This window comes from Phocoena sinus, chromosome 14 (genome assembly GCF_008692025.1).
Source record: "Phocoena sinus isolate mPhoSin1 chromosome 14, mPhoSin1.pri, whole genome shotgun sequence".
NCBI lineage: Eukaryota > Metazoa > Chordata > Mammalia > Artiodactyla > Phocoenidae > Phocoena > Phocoena sinus.
In genome coordinates, this window is record NC_045776.1 from 38,527,958 (window position 1) to 38,553,988 (window position 26,031).

A 26,031-nucleotide genomic window follows, 5' to 3' on the forward strand; every position below is an offset into this window, starting at 1 on the left:
TCCTGTCTCTAAATCACATTTGCCCAGATTCAGGAATGCACAGTCACAGAGGTTTTGAAAGTGAGGCACAGGGGACTTCCCTGGTGGCATGGTGGTTAAGAATCTGCCTGCCAATGCAGGGCACACAGGTTCGAGCCCTGGTCCGGGAAGATCCCACATGCCACGGAGCAACTAAGCCCGTGTGCCACAACTACTGAGCCTGCGCTCTAGAGCCCACGAGCCACAACTACTGAGTCTGAGTGCCACAACTACTGAAGTCCGCATGCCTAGAGCCCGTGTTCCACAACAAGAGAAGCCACCACAATGAGAAGCCCGCGCACTGCAACGAATAGCAGCCCCCACTCGCTGCAACTAGAGAAAGCCCGCGTGCAGCAACGAAGACCCAATGCAGCCAAAAAATTAATTAATTAATTAATTAAATTTTTAAAAGGCACAGATAGAATTGGTGACCTGATGATCTTTTGGCACCGCCCCCATTGAATACCTGCTGCAATTGTTGACCCTTCCCTATTTTCAGAGGCAGAGTTTCTTCACAGGGAGCCATGTGACCCTGGGCTGAGGGTCTCTGTGGAGGGCTTGGCCACCACCTGGGCATCAGGCCCCTCAGCGTGGCTCTGCGGTTGCTGAGAGCTCCTCTGCGGTTGCTGAGAGCTCCTTGCCCTCTGGACACCTGAGCTGCTGATGACCTGCACTTGAGTGCCAAGGACAACACTTGTGAAGTTCTCTGCAGGCAAAGCTTTAAATTTTCATTTTGTTTTGGTGACTTAGTAAATTTTTTTGAGAAAATGAATTTTTACATAACAAGCAAGTGAATGAGTTGCAGAACAGTTCAGATTTTTAAAATGCTACTCTAATTTTTGTTTCTACATCACGAAGGAGCAAAAACAAAGCACACGGGTAAGGCAATACACGTGAGGTTATTGCTAACTTGTACTGCCACAAAGATTGATGCCTAATTAATCTGGAGTTACAAAGAGCACATGTCAGTGCTTCTCACTCAATTAACAACAAAAAAAAAAGGAAACCCAAAGGGCCTGGAGGCCATTCCGAGCCAGGGTCCTTCTGATGAACCCGAGAAAAGGTTTTGCTGATTCAGAAGGGGGCTAGCCTATGGAGCCATTTAAAGTCCTGCACCAGGAGAATGAAAATTTCCAGTTATGGCATTAAACTCTATTTATTTAGTATTTGAAACATGGTGTACATTTCTGAATTTGTATAAACATTTAGTACATCTAAAATCCACAACTGGTAAACAACCTGTGTTTTCTTTTGTGTACAATTTTGGAGTTTACATCTGGATATTCTGGTGTTATGGAGAGACCCAGTCTGTGAACCTAATCAAACTGCCTCATGACCATAGTAACTGTGACAGAAGTGATTTGCTCCTTAAAAGGGCTGTTCCTTGCACAGAAAAGGTGTCACGCTTTGGAACTACTAAGCCAGGTGTCAAGGAAACAAGAGAAACACAGCTGACATGATGAAGAAAGTCTGTGAAGGGGACTCCAAGATCCATGTCAGTGCACAGCAGGCTATGCAAGTCACTCGGTGACACCTAGGCATGGGCACCCCTTTCAGAGCCTTTGGGTGTCAGAGTCTCCTCACCTCCCACCGGAGGGGTTCCTTCCAGCAGGAGCTTGCACTCTGCATGGGCACACACCTTAGGGCACCAGGGGGTCACAGCTGCAGCTCTGAGGTGCCCACCAGGCCCAGGGCTCTGGCTTCTTCCGGAGTCAGGCCGCTCTTCAGGGTCCTCCGCACTGCAGCGGCGCCGGCAGACCAGAGGCGAAGGGACAAGAAGAGAAGGCGGTGTTAGCAACCAGGCACGTGGCAGTCAGGCCACAGGCCTCCTTCCCCCGAGGACTCCCAGAGGAGTCACAGCGCTCACGGACACTTGGCCCCGTCCTACTCCTGCTGAAGTGCCCTGGCTGGCTGGCCGCCAGGGCAGGGAAAATCTAGGGGCTGCCAGGGACTGACCTGAAGATGACACAGGCACTGACCTGGAAAGTCAGGCAGATAGGGGACCTCGTAAGAGGAGAGTGGGGGAGGAGAGGCCCACCCTCATGAGGTGTCTGAGAAATGGTGCAAACTACAAAATGCAGGTGGCATGTTGAGAGCTCAGCCTTTCCCAGCATAAGGAGCGGATCAGAGCTGGAAAAGGAATTACTCAGCATAGGAAAATGCAAATTCCAGTGTTGCAAATTAGGTAAAATAATCCCACAAATCTGCAGGGACATACCTCTGTAGAGGCCCCACAGCAAGGCATTAACGGAACCCAGCGCGAGAGGTAGCTGCCAGGATGAGCTCTCCACGAGCATCAGGGTCTTAGTCTCAACTCATCAAAGGGCCTCTACAGAGAATAACCAGTGACTCCTTGTAGACTGGATGCCAAGGAGCAAACTGCCAAACTTCTGAGTGGATTTGGTGGATGTTCTCTGTGAAGCACACAAGGCTCAAGAAGGACCAGTGACCTCCCCGCCCTGAGGTTTACAACTGGCAGCTGGAGGCACACTCATATTTAACCGACTTAGAATTGGCTTATGTTTAGCCTGACATTATGGGTTTTTCCATTGTTTAGTGTTGATCAATTTCGATGTCAAAATAAAGGCTGAATAAGGCTGCATGATGAGGCAGCTGCCCCTTCCAAGACTGGTCCTTTCATTTGAAAGGTTCCTAATTACATTTTCCTTAGTTGATAAATTGTATTTGGCCTACTCTGTATGGAAGTCATACAGAGTTTTGGGTATTCTATTTTCAGAAGAGATGTGTTACAGATCTACCATCTATCATAAATCCTCAGTCATCTGGAGTCCCTGAGATCCTCAGGGAAGGCCCTTGATCAGAATGTGGAGAAAGTAAAGCTCACCCTTAGTGTTTTCCCACCTTCCTTGCCAGACCTAATTCCCCATGCCCCCTCTATGACAAGGGGGCCTGTGTCCTCTGAGGCCTCCCCAGAGGTGAGGGTCCCACCTCGTGTGTCTGCAGCAACGCCCAAATCGATGCCTCCCCTGGACAAAAGCCCACTTAGCCCACGGGCAAAGAATCTGAAAGAGCTAGGCCTCTGGTAGAACAAACAGCGGCTAATATCTACTAATAAATACTTTCTTCTCTCCCAGGAGTCAGCACTCTGGGAGCCAACACCCAATCCATCAGTCTGTCAGTCAACAAATACTTCGTGGAGAACCTATTGTGCGCTCAGCACTTTAACTCAAAGAATGGACACACTTAGGGAAGATTCACAGACATTAAGCGTGGGTTTATAGACGCACAAAGCTCTGTGGTGAGGGGTACCCTCAGATCATGTCACCGCACGCTGCTGTATCTTCAAGCCCAGCTCAGGGCCCTAGAGCCACCCGTCCGCAGCTGCTCCTACACTGGCTAACCCTCCCGCAACCCCGGACCCCTTGGGCTCCAGACTGAGTATTTAACTCATCCAGACAAAATGTTTGGCTCCAGAGCCTTGGCTGGAGGCAGATTGCATTTAACTGAGTAATGGAATTCGTTCTATGGGGCGGCAATAAAAATACTAGTTTGTAATACCCTTTATGTTCTTTAAACACTCCTTCAAGTGTTTGTTAAAGAAAGATAATAATTTTAATGGCAGAAAACAAGATGAAATATTTCTCATCCTTGACAAGGACTGCTGAGACCTCTTATCCAAAATCCAAAATTCTGCCTGAATAAGTCCGTGCTGCACTAGGAGGGCATCTTACGTTTCCTTAGCAGCAGGAGGGGGCGTGGGCTAGGAACCACACCTTTGTGCCTTGAGGTATACACACGTGGCCAAATGACCACAGAAGACTCCACGAACTGAGGGCATTGAAAGACGCCTCTTACGGTTCTGTTCACATGTTTGCTTTAGCCCTAGAACTATAGGGTTCAGTTCATGTAAATACTTGAGTGAGGACCCTGGCACCTTACGGAACAGGCAATAATCTGCTAATAGATATGGGCATCGGGCCAGCCTATCTGGGACCAGCTCAGAGAACAGAACAAAGGTTAATGGTGCTGCACCAGCCTTGCTGCCCTCAGCCTCATGGTCTACTCGCAGCTTTGATGCACGAGACCCCTGAGGACCCTCCTGCCCCCTCCAGCCTGGGCTTTCCTCTGCTGTGGGGAAAAGCCAGTATAAGTGAAGGTCCCTTTGCTTGCCAGATGTGTCCCTGAAAGGCAGGTATTCATAGAAAAATCGGCCCCATTTATGGAGTCCTACTTTCTGTGGGCCTTCATGACAGTTCAGATAAATTCTCCCAGAAATACATTAACCCTGAAAAGGACCTTAAGAATTTGAACCCTTCCCTTGTTAAAGACTCTTGAAAGAAGGTGTGAAATGAATGTAATCAGTTGAAATCAGCTTTGTACCCTGATTCCAGTCCTGCATGCAAAGGGCCTGTTACGGTGTCTGTCCATCTACCTGCTCGTCAGTTAACTCATTCATTCAACAGACGTTACATGAGCCTCCACCTTGAGCCAAGTGTCCCACCAAGGAGGCCGGGAGCTGACAGGAACACGGAGTGCGGGGAAGGGCGCAGGGCAGCAGACCCTGTCCGCACAGGAGTTGGCTCTCACGCAGAAAGTTTCCAGAAAGCAAAAAACGGCTGAGGACATATGAGAATGAGAGGACCAACACGCAGGAGCCGGCAAGATATGGAACTTGCAGAACAGGAACAAGCCTTCCGTCAAATAGGGAATTCTCAACTAGCACTTCTCAAATGCTGGCAGGCGGGGGGCGGGGGGGGGGGTGCAGGGGGGAGGGCTGGCTGACATCTGATAAGATAACGTCCGGGCCCCTCTCCACTGCTCCCCCTTCCTGCTTCCCACTTGAATGCCCTGGCTGCAGCAGAGCTGCTCGCTAGCCTGTCACACGTGACAGCCTCCCCGCCCCGCAGCTGCTTAACAGAGAACAGGCCCTGGAAATGTTTGTCCCTGTCTGCCTCACACTCCTTCCATAGACGGCATGGGTCACTCTGCTGGTACCAGCAGCCACTCGATGCCCCAGGCGCTTGGGACAGCTCTCACGATGTCAGCAGCGGGGTCTGACACAGAGGTGCCTCTGCTGTCAACATGCAGCACAGGGGGGTCTGGCGCTCACGGAAAAATCACAAGTTTGTTTTCTCTTACTTTCCCCCCTCCCTTGAATTGAAAAAACATGTTTCGATCCTACAAAGTGCTCCCAGGCAACTCTTTGCTGATGTGCATCTGAGAAGAATGGCAGTGGTGGCTGCCATTTCCTGAGCGCTACCATGGATTATCTCACCCCATATCTGTGGAAACCCTATGAGATGGGGACTGTGCTCATCTCCCCGGGGAACGAGCAGCAGCGGCATAGAGAGATCGAGTCTCTGGGCCCTGCGTACACAGTAAGGGGAAGAGAAGGACTGGGGCCAGGACGTTTGAATCAGAGCCCACCCTGGAAACAACTGTGCCCTGACGCGCCTGGCAGCATGTGTTCTGACAGTCTTTCATGTTGATGGCAAATGGACCGAGTTTTACTTCTGTGTGACGGAAACCCACATGTGTGCTCTTTTACCTTTGGATCACTGACAGGTTTTTTGTTTTTTTTTTTTCATTTTTTGCACATAACGTCAAGTAATTTGGAAATAAGTTGTGTGTGTGTGTTTGGGTTTTTTTGTAATCCCGAAGATCCTAAAAATTGTTCTATCGAGTATACTAAGAGCGCTGTGTCTAGGATGACAGGGGCTCATATCAGAACTTGAAGATACCTTACACGTTTGCTTCTTGGGATTGGGAGGTAACTGGCCCCACTGGTATTCAAATGCTGCTTGTCAATTTGTGCAGCCCTTGTTCCTGGAGGGACCTGTTTGCGACTGGAGAAAAACGGCAGGCCCAGTCCTGCCTCTTTGGACTTAAATACCGGGAATCGTTTTAAGGTGTTTCATTCTTAGCGATTCGATGTTAGATATTCTGTGGGATTTTCATGGGTTTGGGTTTTTTTGTTTTTTTGGTCAACGTCAATTATTTAACCATTTGGGTTATTTTTCTTACTTCCACCCTCCGTCATAAAATCCCATCCATTAAAAGAAGAGGTTTCCCAAATTGACAGCATTCTACAAAATAACTGACTGGTACTTTTCAAAAGTGTCAAGGTCATGAAATGTCCTCCACAGATCAGAGGAGACTAAGGAGACAGGACGACAATGCAACGTGCGACCCTGGGTGGGATCGTGGAACAGAAAGAGGGCATTAGGGGGAAAATGCTGAAATCTGAGTCAAGCCTGCAGCTGAGTTAATTTTTTGATGCATTGTCCTGGGTGTTAACATGACGGGAAGCTGAGTGAAGGATGTAAGGCAACGCTCTGTGCTATTTTTGTGACGTTTTTGTTAAGTCTAAAATTCTTTCAAAATCAAAAGCTAAAAAAATAAAATGTGGAATAACAATGACAAGAAGCCAAGGTTCCCAGACCTGGTTGATTTAAACTCGACTTCTTAGACTCAGCCTGGGCACAAAGACCCAAGGTCTCTGGGAGAGGCCCCAACAGTGCATTCTAACCTCCCCAGGAGATTCAGATCCCTGACTTAGAACACTGCCATCTGAGTGAGATGCGGGGAAAGGGGGCCGCTCATGAAGGCAACGGCCTTTGTAGTGATAGGGCTGAAGTCTCCGAATTCTGCCTAACCCGGAACTAGGTTCACTCATGCTGAGATGGCTCTCAGCAATACTTATGGTATCAGGTGCTTTCTACAGCCACTGGTCTGGCCACGGTCTTGGCTGCGCAGTGCCCCCACCCCACTTCCCTCCTACATCTGTGGCTACGTTCACACCCAGTGCTCCTCAATAATCTCTTTGGTTCCTAGCTAAGCACTGAACAGAAAGCAATCAGTTGGAATGCAAAAGCAGACTGCTTCTTGTGAGTCACGTTGTTGGGGAGGACAGGGAGGGGATGGAATCTGGCCTGGGTGGAAAGAAATGAAACAGTTCTCTCCATTGCTTTCCGAGCTCAGAGTTCTCAGCATTATTGCAAGTCCTGGACAGAACAGAACTGCCTTCCCCCTTTCCAGATGCAGTCTAGCTCTTTAGTGCTTACTGGGATGTCACAACAATACTAGACACATACATTGCTAACAATCCAGGCTTCCGTGCACAGGGGCAAGCCATTGCACCAGTGTCCTGGGGGTAAAAAGAGAGGGGAAGATGGGTCTGGTCTACAAATTACAGCAGGCCAAATGAGGTGGACAATGGTGGACGAGGAGCCAGGAGGGTGATGGGAGCAAAGTGATAAGGGGGCAGGTGTGGTTTCTGTGCACAGGCTCATGGGTGACTTCCCTGGCAGCTCCTAAACGCTTGCAGGCAGCTTCACATTCCTACCATGTTTGGGACCCTTGGACAGAAGTGTGAAGGGAAGGAGGGTGCTGAGAACCCGTCATAGGTGCCCCGCTTAACTCTCACAACCATCCCGGGAGGCTGGCACGACCGCCTTCACTGTACCAAAGAAGACTGAGGCTCAGTGAGGCCAAGCCATTTATACGGGAACAGTCTCCTCGGCTGTATGACTATGCAAATTCCCAAGCATGGAACTGGATTCCATCTGAACTTGGCAGCAAAGGCAATGAACTACTGTAACCCCCTGCCAGTAAGGTGCTTGGCACTTTCCAAAGCACCCTTCCTAGAACCCTCTACTTTGCTCTTACGCAGGAAAGACAAATTCTCAGGTTCCTCTTGTTTACTGATCCTCCCTCCTCTTGAACTTCCACTCTGGGGAAAAAGGGTGCCTGGCATACAGACAGACACAGTGGAGGACACACAGCCAGCCTCCTTTTTCAAAGTGCTAGTTCCCAATTTGGAAGGGAGATTTGTCCGAAAATACAACAACCAGAGGGCCATTCAGGGCAGTGAGACCCTTCCAAGCTCTTCCGGCACCACCTGTCTAACCCCAAAGCTTCTACCTAAGCTTCTTTCCACATCAGAGTCCTGGTTACCAGCCTGACCCTGCTCTAGAGCAGGGGGCTGCTTCCACCCCCTTGGGCTTGGGTACAAGGCCCGTACACCCTTGTTTAGGACCTGTCTCCAGGTGACTTGGAGTCTGTTCTGATAGCACCTGCTGTGATCTGGGCCTCATTTCTCTCACCTGTCCACAGACTTCTAATCATGCCTCCCAGCCCACCACCATCAAACCCCTTCACAGTCCCTTTCCTGTGCCCATCCGGCCCTGCCTCCAAGACCTTCCCAGTGCAGAGCCAGGCTGCAAATGCCTTCCTTACTTCCCCATCTTCCTTTTCTAGTGACAAGGGCTTGACACCCACCATAGGTTTAAAGTGAGCCCCAGTGAATCTTAGAGCCGCTGTCAGCTCCATCCCCTCTGGTCACTGTACTCCCGAAGCCTGGAGTGGGCGCTAATGGGGGTGGCACTTCTCCCCAGAGGCACGAACCCTTACGCTGGCCCTCTAAAATGCAGTGACTCTCCACCTGGGTTTAGGGAAAAGATTTTGATTCTCTCTTGGACTTATTCTATTTATCTTCCTGTCATGTGTCCTGTACACAAGGGTGGCTGCCCTTAGCTGTCTTTAGAGGAGGAATCAGTCCGGCTTTAATGAGCTCGAAGAATAATTAGGTGCTGAGTAAATAGTAATGATGTTGAGAAGACAAAAATTTGATTGAGAGACTTTGGTCCTTTCCACTGACATCTTATTTTACTGTATTCTAAGAGCATCCGTTTTAAAGTCTCTGGCCCATTCCATTGTCCCTATAAAAGAATATAAAATTTCTAAGTAGGGAAGAACTATGTAAATAACATGCAGGGAAATTTTTCTTAATGGGATTAGTGGGAAAATTCCTGAACATTTTCAAATACCACTTTGGAAAATTAGACACAACTAAACTAAGCTGAGTGCTTATCAGTTCCAGGGATCAATCTAATATTTTGTGAGGCATATCTCCCATTTTCCCTAAAACAGATTCAATATTTTTTTTTCAGATTCGTTCGTTCTCCTTCTCCACGGAATCCTACTTAACAGATAGCATGGCAACACCCCTCAATATTCTGTAAAATAAGATTTTAGTTATATCGAATCAACGTGAATATGTCACATGCCCTTCAAGAGGAATGTTGAAGCCTCATAAGAGATGGGGTGAGATGAGAGCCTGAAGTCAGGTCAGAGTTCAGTGTTCCTTTCCTAGCAGCCCCTAGAATCAGGCTTCTGGCCCTTCCCACTGAGAAACTGTTCTTTTGTTCCTAAGACACTGTTAGATTATTTGTAGGTCATATCGAAGTGATTGCATTTTTAAAGAAATATAGCCCTGAGCGCAAAACTGCACGGTCATGTCCCAGGTGGGGCCCAGACTCCCCTTGAAGAGAAACTCAACAGGAGAGGGGGCATTCAGCCTCTCTAGCAGGAAAGAGAAAAAGGCCAATTATGAGTCCCTAATCCCTGCTCTGCTCTGTGATAGTCCAGGGTAATGGCTCCATGCAGGCAGCCAGCTGGGCAGAGACCCTCTTCTGAAGTTGGGTCCCACAGAAAAGAACACAAGGGGTCCTTTTCTTCCCCAGGCCCCAGGCCCGTCCTGCAGAATCACAGTGGGAAGGAGATCTCAGATGCCCGTCAGCTTCAGGGTTTTCTAGGGAAGACCAACATCCGGGAGGCCTAAGAGAACAAGTAGCCCCGGGACAAAGGACTTGCCCCAGTATGATGAAAAGAGAAACCCAAATAAGAAGAAAACAAAGAGCTTGGAGAACGCTCTCTTGGCCATCTCCACCAGCCGACCTGAGAGCCGTGGCCAGAATCTGGGGAAGCATATGACGAGCGTTGTGTTGACATTTCACAGGCTAGAAATCAACTGGACAATTCGAAACATTTTACTTAATGAGACCCCAATGGCACCAGCGGGGAAAACAACAGAAGGGGCAGAGCCTGGGAACCTGCGAATCCATTACGGTGCCCTCGGTGAGTCCCAACTGGCTGCATATTTCAGGCTTTAAGCAGGACATTTGGTGGATGTAGGCCTAGCCACCAGCATCAAACACGAAAGCAGATGTTTTAAGCATCTCAGAGGATTCTTGAGGGTCTTGCAGGTCATAAATTTCTAGGTTATGAGCTGGATTCTGTTTGGTCTCCTACAATAGCTGGACGATTATTGTCTTTAGCCAAATGAGGTATAGCCCAAATATGCTGGTTATTCGTTTACCCACTTGCCACATGGCCACCATTACACAATCAAATCAAACGCAGCATCGTTTCAGGGTGAGGCCCCAGCCCAACACGTCACATCGATTTTGCAAACTGTTATTTTCTCATTCCTTTAACTTCTTATGAAAAGCTAGAGTTTACATCCCTTTATATTAGAAATCAAAGTAACTTCCCCCATCTTACATTTCTGTGGATGGTGCCATTACTAATTAACTAAACCTGCTACAGATAAACATTTACATACATGCAGTGCTGTATTTGTTGTAGTAACTGCATCACAGGACAAAATGTGTTGGGCTAAATAAAAAGAATATAGGGCTGTTTTGCATAAGATTGGAATGGAAACGATACCACAGGAAATTATTTTATGTCAACCACAAAAACAGGCAAAATTTCTCTCTGGCCAGATTGAAGAGGAAAACTCATTATGGCTGTGTTATTGTTCCCAGTGACATTCTGTGTCTCTCTAAGAATCTGGTTCTCTCTAGACCAGAGGGCAGGGCCAACACTCTTTGCCAACACAGACATGTAACCTATAGGAGGAGTACATACCCTGGGCCAGGCCCCTCTCAGGCAATCTCCTTTTCTGAGGTCCCTGACCCAACCCTGCCCACCTTCTGGAGGGCACTCCCTGATCTGGCATCCTTTCTCAACTCCTCTCCCGTGGTCTGATTCCCCACATGCTTTTCCCAGCTCCTCCCAGTGGAGACTCTTGCACTAAGGTTGCCCACTGCAGGAAAGCCAGGCGTTAACTGGTGCAAAATTTCTGCCATTTGCTTACCGGTTTATTGAAGTAAATAAGAGGAGGGCAATAAAGGGCAAATACTGAAGATAATCTACTTAAGGCACCTGAAAAAGCCTCTCATAAGTTTCATTTAAAAAACTATTTAAGTGGGCTTCCCTGGTGGCGCAGTGGTTGAGAGTCCGCCTGCCGATGCAGGGGACACGGGTTCGTGCCCCGGTCCGGGAAGATCCCACATGCCGCGGAATGGCTGGGCCAGTGAGCCATGGCCGCTGAGCCTGCGTGTCCGGAGCCTGTGCTCCGCAACGGGAGAGGCCACAACAGTGAGAGGCCTGCGTACCGCAAAAAAAAAAAAAAAAAAAAAAAAAAAAAAAAAAAAAAACTATTTAAGAAAGAGATTTCTGTTCATGAAAAAGAGCAAGAGAAAAACAGGCAAATGGTATGGACAAGCCATACACAAAAGAAGAGATGCAAATCACGAGAGGCTCGACCTTCCTAGTACACTAGCAGGGAAAAGTAAGTGAAAACCATAAGGAATACTATTTCACACGCTTCAGACAGGCAAAAAGGCAAGTGCTTTGCCGGCCTGGCCTGGAGCATGCAGTGTGGAGAGAGTGTGGGTCAGCCTCACCCCTCTGGAGATGAGTTTGCTCCCCAAGATGTGCACACCTGGGGATCCTGCAGTTCCAGTCCTGGCCTCATACCCCATTGACCCCCTCCACGTTATCGTGCATGGGGTCCCCTGGGGATCTTGTTAAATGCAGATTCTGAATCAGTTGCCCTGGAGAGGTCCCCATGAATATGCATTTCTAACCAGCCTCCAAGAGGTGCCCATACTGTCTGAGGAACAACTTTAAATAGCAAGTCCCTAGCCAAGGTCTTACATGGGAGCCCCAAGAGAATGGCAAAGAATTCACAGCAGCACCAGGAAATAGTGAAATGTCGGAAAAAATAAATGTAAAGGTCTTAGATATTGATGTTGGAGCCCACAAACGTATTTCTGAAGATGTAAAAAGCCAGTGCCCCTGAATGATAGTTTTCCATTTAAAGAACAGAGGGAATGTGGCAGGGGGCGCACAGAGTGGAACAAGAGTCCTTCTCCTAAGGCCACGAATCACCCAAGGGGCCTGGGCAGGGCCCAACCGCAGAGGTTCTCAGGTGGTCAGCTTGGGTACAGCCCAGACACCTGGAAATTTTAAAGCTCTGCAGAAAGTTCTAATGTGCAGCCATGGTTGAGAGCCACAGTTCAAGAAGTTACTCAGGGGCTTCCCTGGTGGCACAGTGGTTGAGAATCTGCCTGCTAATGCAGGGGACACGGGTTCGAGCCCTGGTCTGGGAGGATCCCACATGCCGCGGAGCAACTAGGCCCGTGAGCCACAACTACTGAGCCTGCGCATCTGGAGCCTGTGCTCCGCAACAAGAGAGGCCGCGATAGTGAGAGGCCCGCGCACCACGATGAAGAGTGACCCCCGCTTGCCACAGGGGAAGCCCTCGCACAGAAACGAAGACGCAACACAGCAAAAATAAATAAATAAAATTAAAGTCTTAAAAAAAAAAAAGTTACTCAAAGTGTGTACCAGCAGGATGGACCTCATCTAGGAGTGTGGTGAAAACAGACTCTCAACCACTCATCTCACTGAATGAGAATCACAACCCCCAGCCCCCAAGTCCTGTGGTTTGAGAAACTCTGCTTCTCCCTGGTGGAGGTGTCAAGTGATATTTTCTTTTCTGGGGAAAAATTCCTGTCAGAATCTAAAGCCAATGATATAAAATGAGCAGGGTCCGAGAGTCTGCAGCAATTTGGTTTAGTGTTCTTTACCCTGGAAACAAGCACGTCAACGGGTCAAACAGAACCAAGGCGTCCAAAATATGCAGCCCAAAACTCAGTCACCTCTTGTACGAATCTCAAAGGTGGCGGCGCCTGGGGGGCTCTGAGTTTGAGTTCTTACTGAACTCCTGCCTCCTGACAGCCACTCTCCCTCCTTTCACTTTTGGGAGCCAGGAAATGAGGAGGCAGCCAGATTTCCTCTTTACAAAACATCATAAATCCCTGTCCTAGGGATTGATCTTGAGTGACCAGCACCAGGCCAAAGCTTGGGGGCTAAGGTCTCTTCTGAAACACACTAGGGCCACGGCCATGAAGGCAGATGTCAAAGGTTTAGAGAACCCTGCTTCTCTACAGAGAGCCATCCCTGTGAGAGTCAGCATGGTGCCCACAGAGGCAACTCCACACCCGTCATTCGGTGGATAGGGGCAGGTAACAGGCTGAGACTACAAGGGCAAATAAGTCGCTTTGATTTAGTTGAATCCTCTGTTTGGTAGGAAAGAAAAACAACTGGTGAACCTAGGCTAACATGAACTATTTCAAGCATCCTAAGGACCGAAAATCGCTGCCACCCCTGGTTTCACCTTCAGCATATGCCCATGAGCAGCAGTGAACCCCTGGGGGGACAGTCTCCAGCCCAGAAAGTAGCCCCTGATGCTGGGTGAGGGGCAATAATATGGCCTCAGCAAAGCATCCAGGGCAGTACTTGGCAACGGGTCCCACTGTGCCCACCCCTACACACCAGAGTCATCTAAGGGCCTTTCACACCTTCCTGGGGACAAAGTGTGAATTGGGGGAGGTCTGACCAGAAACAGCAAATACACTGGACAGGTGGCTGCAGAATTCCTCCTCCCTAGTGGCCAATGCTGACTGTCCAGCACGAAATCTTTTGTCGATGGGCACAGGTGGGCCCTCCGGGCACCACTGACAATTCACCGGAGCCCACCTCTGAGTCCCTGCCCTTCCTGGGTCATACAGAACTGGAGGGCTGGTCCCTGCAGGCAGAGTCCCACATCCTAACTCCAAGGCACTTACGAGACTTCCGGTTGGCCCGGGAGCGCTTCCTCTCCCGCGGCACCACTCGCTGACTGGGCACTTGGGTGGCTGACTTGACGATGCGGTCCATGATCTCATCAGCTGCATCACCCGTGACACTAGGCGAGTCATCCATTCCCACAGTCCATGAACTAGTGGATCCTGAAGAATTAAACAACCAGAGAGCACGAGGTACTCAGAGAGAAGGAAAACACAGCACTGCTCCTGCAGCAGCAAAGCTCGTCAGCAACAGAGCACAGCAGAGGCCAGAGCCAGGGTTGAGCCTCCTGATGGATCTAAGGGTGTTCCCCCGTCCCCACTGCAGGGGCACCACAGTGACCTGTGACCATCACCCTCCAGATTCTGACCTCCCATGAATCCATACCTGAGGCCCTTATGTCATACTACCCTGTCACACAGCTGTGATGTCGTCTCTCCCTGTCGTGGATGTGCCTCCACCTGCCAGGTCCTGTGGTCGTGGAAGGGCAGACTTCCCACACCGTGTGCCGCTATGTACATCACAGATACCCAGTTGAGTGCTTCCAGAAATGTCCAGAGACATTTGTTAAGTCAGCTCCCCATCTGTGGTTGTATGTGCCTAGCGAATGTCAATTAGCCCCAACTTCTCATTCAGTTAAATAAAAATCAATGGATTTTGTAACATATAGCTTATCTTTGGATTAACTAGCCTTTAAAAATCATAACAGGATTGTCCTCTTCTACCAGGAAAAGGGAGTTAACACAACATTTTTTTTGGTACATTCATCTGCTCCCTGACCAGAAAAAATATGTTTATAAATAGCTGTATGTTGAGACAGTCCAAGTCTGGTATAAAAGCATCTGCCCCTAGACCAGCAAGAAGAAAATACCACAAAAACATGGGTTCCCAAGTAATATTAAACACTTAGAAATGAATGCTATTTTAATTCATCAAAAACTGTGCCTTTGTGACTGATCAGCTTCCTTGTGAAATCTCTTCTCTAAGATGCGAAATATGCTTCTGTAAGAAAAAAGATGTACAGTGTGCTCAAAAGTGTGAATTTCCTCTACCTCTACTTCTCTTTGTAATAGACATACAACTTTAAAATCCTGTAGGTGAGTGTTCTCAGACTTTTATGTTTTTGGAACACAGGTACCCTGAACTTGTCCAAGGTCCAGCTAAAGCTGAAGAACAGTCAGCTTTTCTCAAACCACAGGTGAAACAATGGTAGTAAATCTATATCTTAAATTTTGAATTCTATATTTCTATACTAATTTTTCAAAACGTTCGGTGTTTGGATATTGATAGAAATAGTTGGGAATAGTTGATTACAGTTCAGTAGACTGCACATTTTATAGACATGTGTTTGTGGTTGAAAGTTCACTGCAAATATGTAATATGCTATAATTTAGTCATAATTTCTGCTAGTAAAGTTCACATGACTGAATTAAATAAACACGTTGCAAAAGGAGTACCAGGATTCCAGTGTTGGACCACCTGCACTATTTGAGACCTGTGGCCATAGGACAACAATGCTTTCTGATGACAACGTCTTTTTTGTGGTCATTTATAAAAATCGTTTTGCGTTATGAGCGGGAGCAGACCTACAACACTGGGATATACAAAGTCAGGACATTTTACTTTTTCTGCTTGTGCCCAAGGGAGTCTGATCTACTTGCTTCCATCAGAAGACTAGCTTTTTCAGCATCATAAAACCCTTTAAAAATATGTTCTTCTCAGAAACGAATATTTGAAATTGCTGAATTTTTCTGCATTCTCAGGCTGGTCCAGGTGTTCAAGTTGGAGGCAAGAGGCCTCATAGTGGCACAGCTCTCAGGCTGGGGCTCTGGGGAGCCTCTGAACCACGGCCCTCCTCATAGCAGAGCCATCAATACAGCAATTGCTTTTTGCCCAGCAATTTCCTGTTTTCCCTTTTACCTACTGATTTATAATTCTGTGCCTCATTTTGAAATGCCAAGCTACCCTTCCCAAACACACAAAGCTCAATCAAGTGTCTTTGCTCATAATATAATATAATTTGCTCCTGATGAGCCAGAAATGAAGGCATCATCTGATCTTTCCATGAGAATTACCTATACTTTCATCTTATACATTCCTGGGAATCTGCTTTCACTGTGATGGGTCAGGAGATGCTTACAAGGAACATCTTGCCATTTGTCCAGGACTGTCAGACTCGGTTTTGTGATGCCATCATTTTCTCATGACCTCATTCTTGGTTCTGCTTTCTTATCCCCTCGCCCCTTGGTGACTGTTGTCACTACCTGATTACCATTTATGCCCATTCTTCTTGGTCGTGTATATGCTTCTCTTTCTGGAACCTCTACACGCACATACAGCCACAGGAGAACACTGCCCATAACTTACAGACTCCAAAGGGCCATTTGGCTCCCCATGGTCTCCCAAGTGTTAGCCAGGCATTTATATATACTGAGATGTCTGTAAAATTATTATATATAATATATATGAATATATATAGATAGACATATGGTGGAGGGGATAAAGCATTATAGACCATGATAGGACTATATCACTTTATTTGAACTTTACTTTTGAAAATATGTAAACTGTAGTTTGAAAGAAAACACTGTAACTAATTTTTCCCTTAAAAATCTAACTTAAAGAAATAGTCTAAAAGGAAAATAATTATATCCAAATAGATATTATATTAATCTAATAAATGCTTACCTTTGTTTTTGAAAGAATCTCCCTGTGTATAGACTTCTAGATTAGAAAGTTCTCTTTTTGGCAATTTAAAGATGCCATTCCACTTTCTTCTGACTTCCATAGCTTCTGTCAATAGTGAGTCATCATTCTTACTGTTGCTCCTTAGAAAGTACATTCTTTTCTCTCTGGCTGTTTTAAAGATTTTATTTATATCTTTGGTTTTTGGCAGTTTGCCCATGGTATGCCTAGATGTGGTTTTCTTTGAGTTTACTCTCCTTGGATTTGTTATGTGTTTTAAATATGTGGGTTGATATCTATCATGAGCCTTTGGGAAATTCTCAGCCATTGTTTCTTTAATTTTTCTTTTTACCCATCTTTTCTTTTTGGTACTCCAGTTACAGACACATTAGACCACTTGACTGTGTCCCACATATCTCTTACATTTTGTTCCATTTTTTCTCACCATGCTTCAGTTTGTACATTTTCTATTAACCCGTGTTGTTTGAATTCACTAATCTCTTTTGCTGGGACCAGTCTGCTGTTAAACCCATGATATCAGTTTATCGTTTTAAATCTTTCTTTTTTTCAGTTCTAGAATTTCCATTTGATTCTTTCTTATAAATTTCAACCTTTTAATCAATTTGCCTCTATTTTCCTTTATTTTCGTTAACACTTATAAATGGTTAAATTTGACTGCAAATTTCAACATCTGGATCACCTGTGGATCTGCTGCTCTACTTTTCTTCTTGTCAGCCATGTTTTCATGTTCTCTTGGCTCATAATTTTGACTATGCACTGGACTTTGTGTAGAAAAGAATGCAGAGACTGAAGTCGGTGTCATTTTTCTCCAGTCTTTACCCTTTCCTGTTAAGCAGACACAGTGAAGGACTGAGCAGGGTTGGGGCCAGACAGCAGTTTTCATTGAGTATCAGTCCACTCCTGTCTTTAAATATTCTGTCTTTAACTATCTGTATGCATTTGTTGAAGGCGCTTACTCTAGCTTGTCTTTGTTTCCTCAGAACTTCAAGACTGTAGGAGATTTCCTGCAGCCTTTCTGGCCCAGCCTCCCCCTCCCCATGCTGCCCCAGCACTTTGCAAATGTCTCATGGAGAAAACTGTCTGCATTTGAAGCTCCTCTAGCTCCAACCTCTTACGCCAGCTCACATGACCACTAGAAGTCCTGCTGGCTTCTCTTTACTATTAAAGTCACTCTGCGCATGGCAAGTCCCATTCTCAGCCTGTGCCCAGACTTGGCAAATGCTCTTAGAGAGGTGCTCTCAGCTCACCTAGAATTCTAGTTTGTCTAGTCCTCTTCCCTTTCACAGTTCCCTGATGGATTTTGAGAGAAAGCTTTTGTTATTTTATTAAAGTTTCTGGTAATGGCAGCAGGAGTGGTGGCTTGTTCCTCCCTACGACATGCCACCTGGAAGCAGAAGTCTCTGCATGTGCAGAGAAACTGAACAGCTTTCCTTTCTAATCCCTTTTGTCAATTAGTGAAAAGGAACCCATATTGTACAAACCTAGCAATATCTTTTTCTCTTTGTCCTTTCCAGTCAGGAAGGATTTTCTATTTTCTCTTTTAAAATTAGCACAGCATGTTACATTCCATTAGAGATACTGGACTCCATCTCCCAAGGTGGCTTTCATTGCACTACCCTTGTATCCACCAAGGTACAGTGGCTCAAGACTCCTGATGGCTGGGGTCACTGTGGCGCAGGTACTAATGCTGCCCTTGATCTCCTGGTGTCCACGGTTAGCCTAGCAGACAAAGCCTGCAAGAGCTGCTGAGACACAGACAGACTCATGCATGGGATGTCCTAGGCCTTTTGGGAGGCCAGTGATTCCCATCCCCATACCCCCCAACACTGCAAAGCTGCTTTATTTTATTTTTATCCTTGTTTTACACTTTGTCTAGACTGATAGTCACTACTGCTCAGCATTTAATGCTATAATTTTCTTCAACTTCTGACCTTCCCCACTTTCTTCTCTCCTCTTATATTCTGTCTTATTTACACACTCTCTCCTGTCACTTCTTGGTTTTTCTGAGAAATGGAGGCATTTTATAGACAGCACTGGCCAAGAAGAGGGCATCTTTCTTTCCACATAGAAAACCAGACAATCAGAATGTCCCACACGAAGTGCTCAGGACTGTGGTTTGTCATAGCTGCGTCCGTCTGATGTTGGTCACCAAAAGGCTGCCTTTGCGTTGCCAAATCATAATTTATTTTCTTTCCCTAATTCCACATCCAAAACTACCTAAAAGTCAGAGGGTTTGGAAAGACCAAATCCCAGAGAACCTAATCTGTGATTCTTTGATGTAATAATAATACCTGCATGTATTTGGGGTATAGTCTGGGAATCAAGACTGTAGTAGGAGGCATGACTTTTCTACTTATCATCTGTGTCTCAGTCAGGATAACACTGGGGAAGGGTGGGTGGAGGCGGCCCTTTTTCCGGCATAGTCTAAGCTGTATATCACAGAGTAAAAGCCCTGTTAAAGGTCCAACGTTGAGAAGAGGAGAAGGAACTAGATTCAGTGACACTATACTCACGTGAAATAAGAAGAACATTTGGTCATTTATAAAATAGCCTGAAGTGCAGCTCCACTTGGGAATCCCGCGTAAACCTTATGGATCTAGAACTCAGCCTGGAAGTCCCTTCAACCCTCCTCCTCTAGAGCAGCTTGTGGCCCTTGGTTCACAAGAAGATACAAGAAACTATATGCACCACGTGACTCCCTTCCTGTCAAAGAACACCTGGAACTGCCTTTGTTTTTTCTTTTATGTTAAAGTTGTTATTCCTATCATCATTTTTTAATACTTAACATAGTTGACAACAGCAAAATTAAAATTTAAAAAAAGGGCAGTCAGCAAAGCTAGATAGAAGTCACTGTTGGGTCTTCTCAGGAGTTTCTCCAGGTCACAGCCCTCTAGATCTTGGCTGCCTTCCTAACATCTTGTGAGCCTGGATGTTCGCTGGAGCCTAGCAAGGGCCTGATGGGCGCTGCACACTCTCATTCATTACTGAGGTTCTGTGACGTGTAAGGTAACCCATGATCCAGTTCACCCAGACTGCACAGTTTTATTTATTTTCCCACTGTAATTACTACTTGAACCCCTTTTACACACTAAAACATTCCAATGTGGGCAATAAATACATGGTTTCTTCTAGCTTGTGTGCTAAGCAAACACCAAGAGGACAAAGCTGGTCCTCCAGGAGTTTATCCTCTTTAGTTATAAAGTTTTTAAGTTCCTGAGACCTAAACTGGGGTCTCAGGAGTACATGGCAAGGCAGAGAACGCGGAGGAGGTGGATTCTGGAGGTGAAGAGGGGACAGGCAGAGGAGAGGGGACGGGATGAGCAATGGCAGGGGCTCAGGCAGACACAGGGTGTGCAGAGTAGGGCACTGCCCACAATGTGGGGCTGAGTGAAAGCCAAGTGTGGGAGCCAGGAGGGGACCAGACCCCAGGGAACCTCAAACAACAGCATGAATCGCGTGGGCTGGATCCTGCAGGCAGCGAGGAAACTTAGGAAGGTTCATGTGGCATCAGACTAGACCAGGGAATACGCGTAACATTCTCAGATGCAAAGTGCATCTCAATTCTTAATTAAAACAAAAAGTCCCCTTCCAGGTCATGAAACAAACCTGGAAACTCTTATCTGTCTTTACCATCTTGAAGTTTTAGTTTCCTCTCTGCCTCCAAGGATTTTAGAGGCAAAAAGGGATAGCGTTTTAATCCAAGGGTCATCAAACTTTTTCTGTACCCCACCTGAGAGTAAAAACATTAGTCTCTATGGTCCCTGTAGTCTCTGTCGCAACCCTTCCACTCTGCCACCGCAGTGCAAAAGCACCTAGACAACACACACACAAGGAAGGGTGGCTGTGTTCCAATAAGACCTTATTTACAAGAATAAATGGCTGGCTCAATTTGGCCTGGGGGCTTTAACCCAGGAGGATTCGTTCACAATACTAATTCCTCTTGTTCGAATTAAGTTGTGCTTTTGGGAAGGGTTGCTTGTTTTTGAGATGAAGCTACTGAAGGTGGGTCACAAAGGTGTGAGTGAAGGAAAGTATGATGACGTCAGCAGGGAGAACCCTGGGGAGTGGACGGCCCTGAGCGGCCACTTCCTGGGCACAGTAATCTGTACCCTGTGGCGGGGACCGACACCATGGGGTGGCCACCCTGGAAGAGGGCGTTACCTCGGCTTGCTCGGCTGCGTGTACGGACGCCCAGCACGGGGGTGGCGTCCTCCAAGGCAGGGGACGAGGTTTTCAGCACAGCCTTCATGTTCTCGTGCTCGGCAGCATCCTCGGCATAGCTCAGGCCTTGTGGCTGGCTCGGGGGCGCCGGGGAACCACTGGAGAACTTGCCAGACTGCAAGAGCAAGGGGGGTTAGGGCGTGAGGTGACTAAAAGCCAACTCAAGCTTAGAAAACCTTTAGTTGAGGAAAGCCTTCTCTTCTCTGTCTTTTGTTTACGTGCATTCTGCAAACAAGTTAGTGATGGGCAGTCAATGAGGGGTCAATGAACTAATGACAAAGCATCTGCATATCCGGGAAGTTCTCTTATCAGAAAGAGGATCCTTGGCCCCAGAAGGACCACACCCATCCCTCCAGGTAGTGGGTCTCCCAGCTCACTGCAGATCCCCTCAGTGGGAGCCAGCAAGAGGCAACAGACCTCAACTCTGGGAAAAATTCAGAAATCAAATCTGTTTCTAACACCACAGCCTTGATAGGAGCATTGAAATATGCTTGTTTATCAAATATAGTGAGATTTATTTTTCAAAACGTAGTGCCAGAAAGCAGTTAGAAGTTTCTCATATATCACTTAAGATGGTACAAGTTGAAAAGTGGGATTCAGTTACAGGATCATACCGTGTTAGGAGTTGGGAAGGATTTTTCCAGAACTAGTCCCACCTCACTTTACAGAGAAGGAAACTGAGGCCATCCAAGATTAAGTGACTTGCCAAAGGCCCCAAAAGGCTTTGATTCAGGGCCCAGATCAGAACATGGCACAGAAATTCATGCTGAAACTGAGTTTGGCAACACTCACTACTTCTCCTTGTGTCAAAAATTTAGTTGTTTTCACAAGCATTACACTCACATGATGATATTCTCTAATTCTAGCTGAAGAAAGACAGCATATATGTTTTACAAGAGGTATGCTAGAATATCAGGCCATATGCACACAATGCCAAACATCTGGATGAAAAATAAAAAGTCAGTTAGAATAACGTTTGCAAAGAGCAGCTCCATAGACTCCTGGCTCCCTCTTTTTATCCAGTGTATGAGCCCTGGTGCTAGAGCCTGGGACACATCCGTGACTTGTACCATCTGCACAGCTCCTTCCTCATCCTTCAGGGCTGAGCAGCCCTGCCTTGGTCTCTGGTTCTGGCATCTGCACCAGGGTCAGGGGGAGGAGCTTCTGCCCATCCCACCCCTCTGTCCATTTGTCCATCAGTAGGAAAGATCTGCTGACCCTGCCACTTTTGACAGGGCCTGGAACTCAGGGACAGCTTGGAAAATGCAGTTACCCTTCAGTCAGTCCCTGGCACACACATCATGATGAGAACCCCTGTAAGGGGTTAGTGATCACATGGAAACCCAGCAGAAAACAGTCATGCAAGGTTTAAAGCACTGAACAGGGCTGACACTTCATGCTGCTTATGTCAGGTTAGATTACACGGCACGCTTGAGAAGGTCACACGTGGCATTCTTTGTGTTTATAAACATCCTACCTCAACTTCATCCTCTTCATCAGTCTACTCGAGAGGAAAGGACAGGACAGGACAGGACAGGATGGGAAAGACAGAGGGGATTCTTAGAAGGCACAGAAGTCAGCAAAGATGAGATCATCTGACTGTCACATCAAATTCCAAATAAAGAATTCAGCCACCACAACCAGGGTGCACCCTGTTGATTTGGGAGCTGCTGAGCCCTGCCTGCGAAGCCCTCCTGTCTGGACATTCTCTCTGAGAGCCCCAAGACCGGTCCTGACCAAAGTCAGGAGGGACTTGGAGCTCCAGGCCCGTCTCCTGAGGCTGCCTAGGAGGGTGATAACCGGCTTACCTGGTCCTCTGACCATTACAGACCTCACTCTGTGCCCTGCCACTCGGCTGGCCATGCTCCGTGAAACCACCACCTGCCAGCAATCAGGACCTCAGTTTGTTTACCAGCTTCCCTCTGCCTGTTTCCATCCATCAGCTGTCGCCCCCACCTCTCATCCCAAGTGCTGGACCTCTCCCTTCCAGGCTGCTGGGTCTGGGTCCCCGTGAATCCTTCTACAGACAGGCCAGACAGGACAAGTGGGACAACTGCCGGGCAGAACAGGTCCTATTACACTTTCCGCAGAAACATGAAATTCAGTGCTTTTTAAAATCTTACCTGTCCTTCATGGAGGCTGTCTGAACTGACACGCCATTCTTTTAATTATCACCAGACAAACTGCTTTAAGTAACTAAATACAATATCCCTTTTCCAAAATAAATTGAGGGTGAAAGTCATGTCAATTTCTTAATTTTAAATCAAACACACCCTCAATTGAACTTGTGCTTCCACTGATTTTACAAGCCAGGCCAGCAAATCAGGCACAGGCTTTCGAGAACTGACTAAACCTTTGGGAGCTGAAATGACAAAATGCTTCCAGTTCTGCACTGCCTCTAGGCAAATGGCCTTGTGACAAGAGATGACTTTTTTTTTAACCTTAGAGCTTTTTTTTTTTTGAATTTTGAATTTTATTTATTTTTTTATACAGAAGGTTCATATTAGTTATCCGTTTTATACATATAGTGTATACATGTCAATCCCAATCTCCCAATTCATCCCACCACCACCACCACCCCCGTCACTTTCCCCTTTGGTGTCCATACGTTTATTCTCTACATCTGTGTCTCTATTTCTGCCCCGCAAACCAGTTCATCTGTACCATTTTTCTAGGTTCCATATATATGCATTAATATACGATATTTGTTTTCCTCTTTCTAACTTACTTCACTCTGTATGACAGTCTCTAGATCCATCCACGTCTCTACAAATGACCCAATTCCATTCCTTTTTATTGGCTGAGTAATATTCCATTGTGTATATGTACCACATCTTTTTTTCTTATTTTTTATATTATTTTCCTTTAATGGAGTATAATTGCTTTACAATGATGTGTTAGTTTCTGCTTTATAACAAAGTGAATCAGCTATACATATACATATATCCCCATATCTCTTCCCTCCTGCATCTCCCTCCCTCCACCCTCGCTATCCCACCCCTCTAGGTGGTCACAAAGCACCGAGCTGATCTCCCTGTGCTACGTGGCTGCTACCCACTAGCTATCGGTTTTATATTTGGTAGTGTATATATGTCCATGCCACTCTCTCATTTTGTCCCAGCTTACCCTTCCCCCTCCCCATATCCTCAAGTCCATTCTCTAGTAGGTCTGCATCTTGATTCCCATCCTGCCTCTAGGTTCTTCATGACCTTTTTTTTAGATTCTGTATATATGTGTTAGCATACGGTACCTGTTTTTCTCTTTCTGACTTACTTCACACTGTATGACAGACTCTAGGTCCATCCAGCTCACTACAAACACCTCATATCATTTCTTTTATAGCTGAGTAATATTCCATGTATATGTGCCACATCTTCTTTAACCATTCATCTGTTGATGGACACTTAGGTTGCTTCCATGCCCTAGCTATTGTAAATAGAGCTGCAATGAACATTGTGGTACATGACTCTTCTTGAATTATGGTTTTCTCAGGGTACCTGCCCAGTAGTAGGATTGGTGGGTCATATGGTAGTTCTATTTTTAGTTTTTAAAGGAACCTCCATACTGTTCTCCATAGTGGTTGTATCAAATATCAATTTACATTCCCACCAACAGGGCAAGAGGGTTCCCACTTCTCCACACTCTCTACAGCATTGTTGTTTGTACATTTTCTGAGATGCCCATTCTAACTCGTGTGAGGTGATACCTCATTGTAGTTTTCATTTGCATTTCTCTAATAGTGATGTTGAGCAGGTTTTCAGGTGCTTCTTGGCTATCTGTATCTCTTCTTTGGAGAAATGTCTATTTAGGTCTTCTGCCCACTTTATGATTGGGTTGGTTTTTTAATATTGAGCTGCATTGAGCTCTTTATATATTTTGGTAGATTAATTCTTTGTCCGTTGATATGTTTGCAAATATTTTCTCCCATTCTGAGGGTTTTCTTTTTGTCTTTATTTATTTATTTAGTTTGCGGTACGCGGGCCTCTCCCTGTTTGGCCTCTCCTGTTGCGGAGCACAGGCTCTGGACACACAGGCTCAGTGGCCATGGCTCATGAGCCCAGCTGCTCCACAGCACGTGGGATCTTCCCGGACCGGGGCACGAACCCGTGTCCCCTGCATCGGCAGGCAGACTCTCAACCACTGTGCCACCGGGGAAGCCCTTTTGTCTTGTTTGTACTTTCCTTTGCTTTGCAAAAGCTTTTACATTTCATTAGGTCCCATTTGTTTATTTTTGTTTTTATTTCCATTACTCTAGGAGGTGGATCAAAAAAGATCTTGCTGTGACTTATGTCAAAGAGTGTTCTGCCTATGTTTTCCTCTAAGAGTTTTATAGTGTCCAGTCTTACATTTAGGTCTCTAATCCATTTTGAGTTTATTTTTGTGTATGGTGTTAGGAAGTGTTCTAATTTCATTCTTTTACATGTAGCTGTCCAGTTTTCCAGCACCCCATGTTGAAGAGACTGTCTTTTCTCCATTGTATATCCCTGGCTGGTCTTTGTCATAGATTAGTTGACCATAGGTGTGTGGGTTTATCTCTGGCTTTCTATCCTGTTCCATTGAGCTATATTTCTGTTTTTGTGCCAGTACCATATTGTCTTTATTACTGTAGCTTTGTAGTATAGTCTGAAGTCAGGGAGTCTGATTCCTCCAGCTCCATTTTTTCCCTCAAGACTGCTTTGGATCTTTAGGGTCTTTTGTGTCTCCATACAAATTTAAGATTTTTTTTGTTCTAGCTCTGTAAAAAATGCCATTGGTAATTTGATAGGGAACACATTGAATATCTAGATTGCTTTGGGTAGTATAGTCATTTTCACAATATTGATTCTTCTAATCCAAGAACATGGTATATGTCTCCATCTGTTTGTATCATCTTTAATTTCTTTCTTCAGTGTCTTATAGTTTTCTGCATACAGGTCTTTTGTCTCCCTAGGTAGGTTTATTCCTAGATATTTTATTCTCTTTGTTGCAGTGGTAAATAGGACTGTTTCCTTAATTTCTCTTTCAGATTTTTCATCATTAGTGTATAGGAATGCAAGAGATTTCTGTGTGTTAATTTTGTATCCTGCAACACTACCAAATTCATTGATTAGCTCTAGTAGCTTTCTGGTGGCATCTTTAGGATTCTCTATGTGTAGTATCATGTCATCTGCAAACAGTGACAGTTCTACTTCTTTTCCAATTTGTATTCCTTTTATTTCTTTTTCTTCTCTGATTGCTGTGGCTAGGACTTCCAAAACTATGTTAAATAATAGTGCTGAGAGTGGACATCCTTGTCTTATTCCTGATCTTAGAGGAAATGCTTTCAGTTTTTCAGCATTGAGAATGATCTTTGCTGTGGGTTTGTCATGTATGGCCTTTATTATG

At 46.1% G+C, this 26,031-nt stretch overlaps 1 protein-coding gene across 3 annotated transcripts in view; it reads right to left on the minus strand.

Annotated features, from left to right (window-relative positions):
* Positions 1–1,155: 1,155 nt before the first annotated feature.
* The window catches only part of FHOD3 (formin homology 2 domain containing 3), a 497,328-nt gene continuing 472,452 nt past the window's right edge, over positions 1,156–26,031 (minus strand). For 2 of the 3 annotated variants that reach the window (XM_032602812.1, XM_032602814.1), the window contains 3 exons: positions 20,608–20,782; positions 13,743–13,904; positions 1,156–1,757 (listed from right to left, as the gene is read on the minus strand). In XM_032602812.1, coding sequence (XP_032458703.1) covers positions 1,675–1,757; positions 13,743–13,904; positions 20,608–20,782 — 420 coding nt within the window. In that variant the 3' untranslated portion in view covers positions 1,156–1,674. The remainder of the gene's footprint in view (positions 1,758–13,742; positions 13,905–20,607; positions 20,783–26,031) is intronic. The other variant, XM_032602813.1, reaches the window with a different exon arrangement.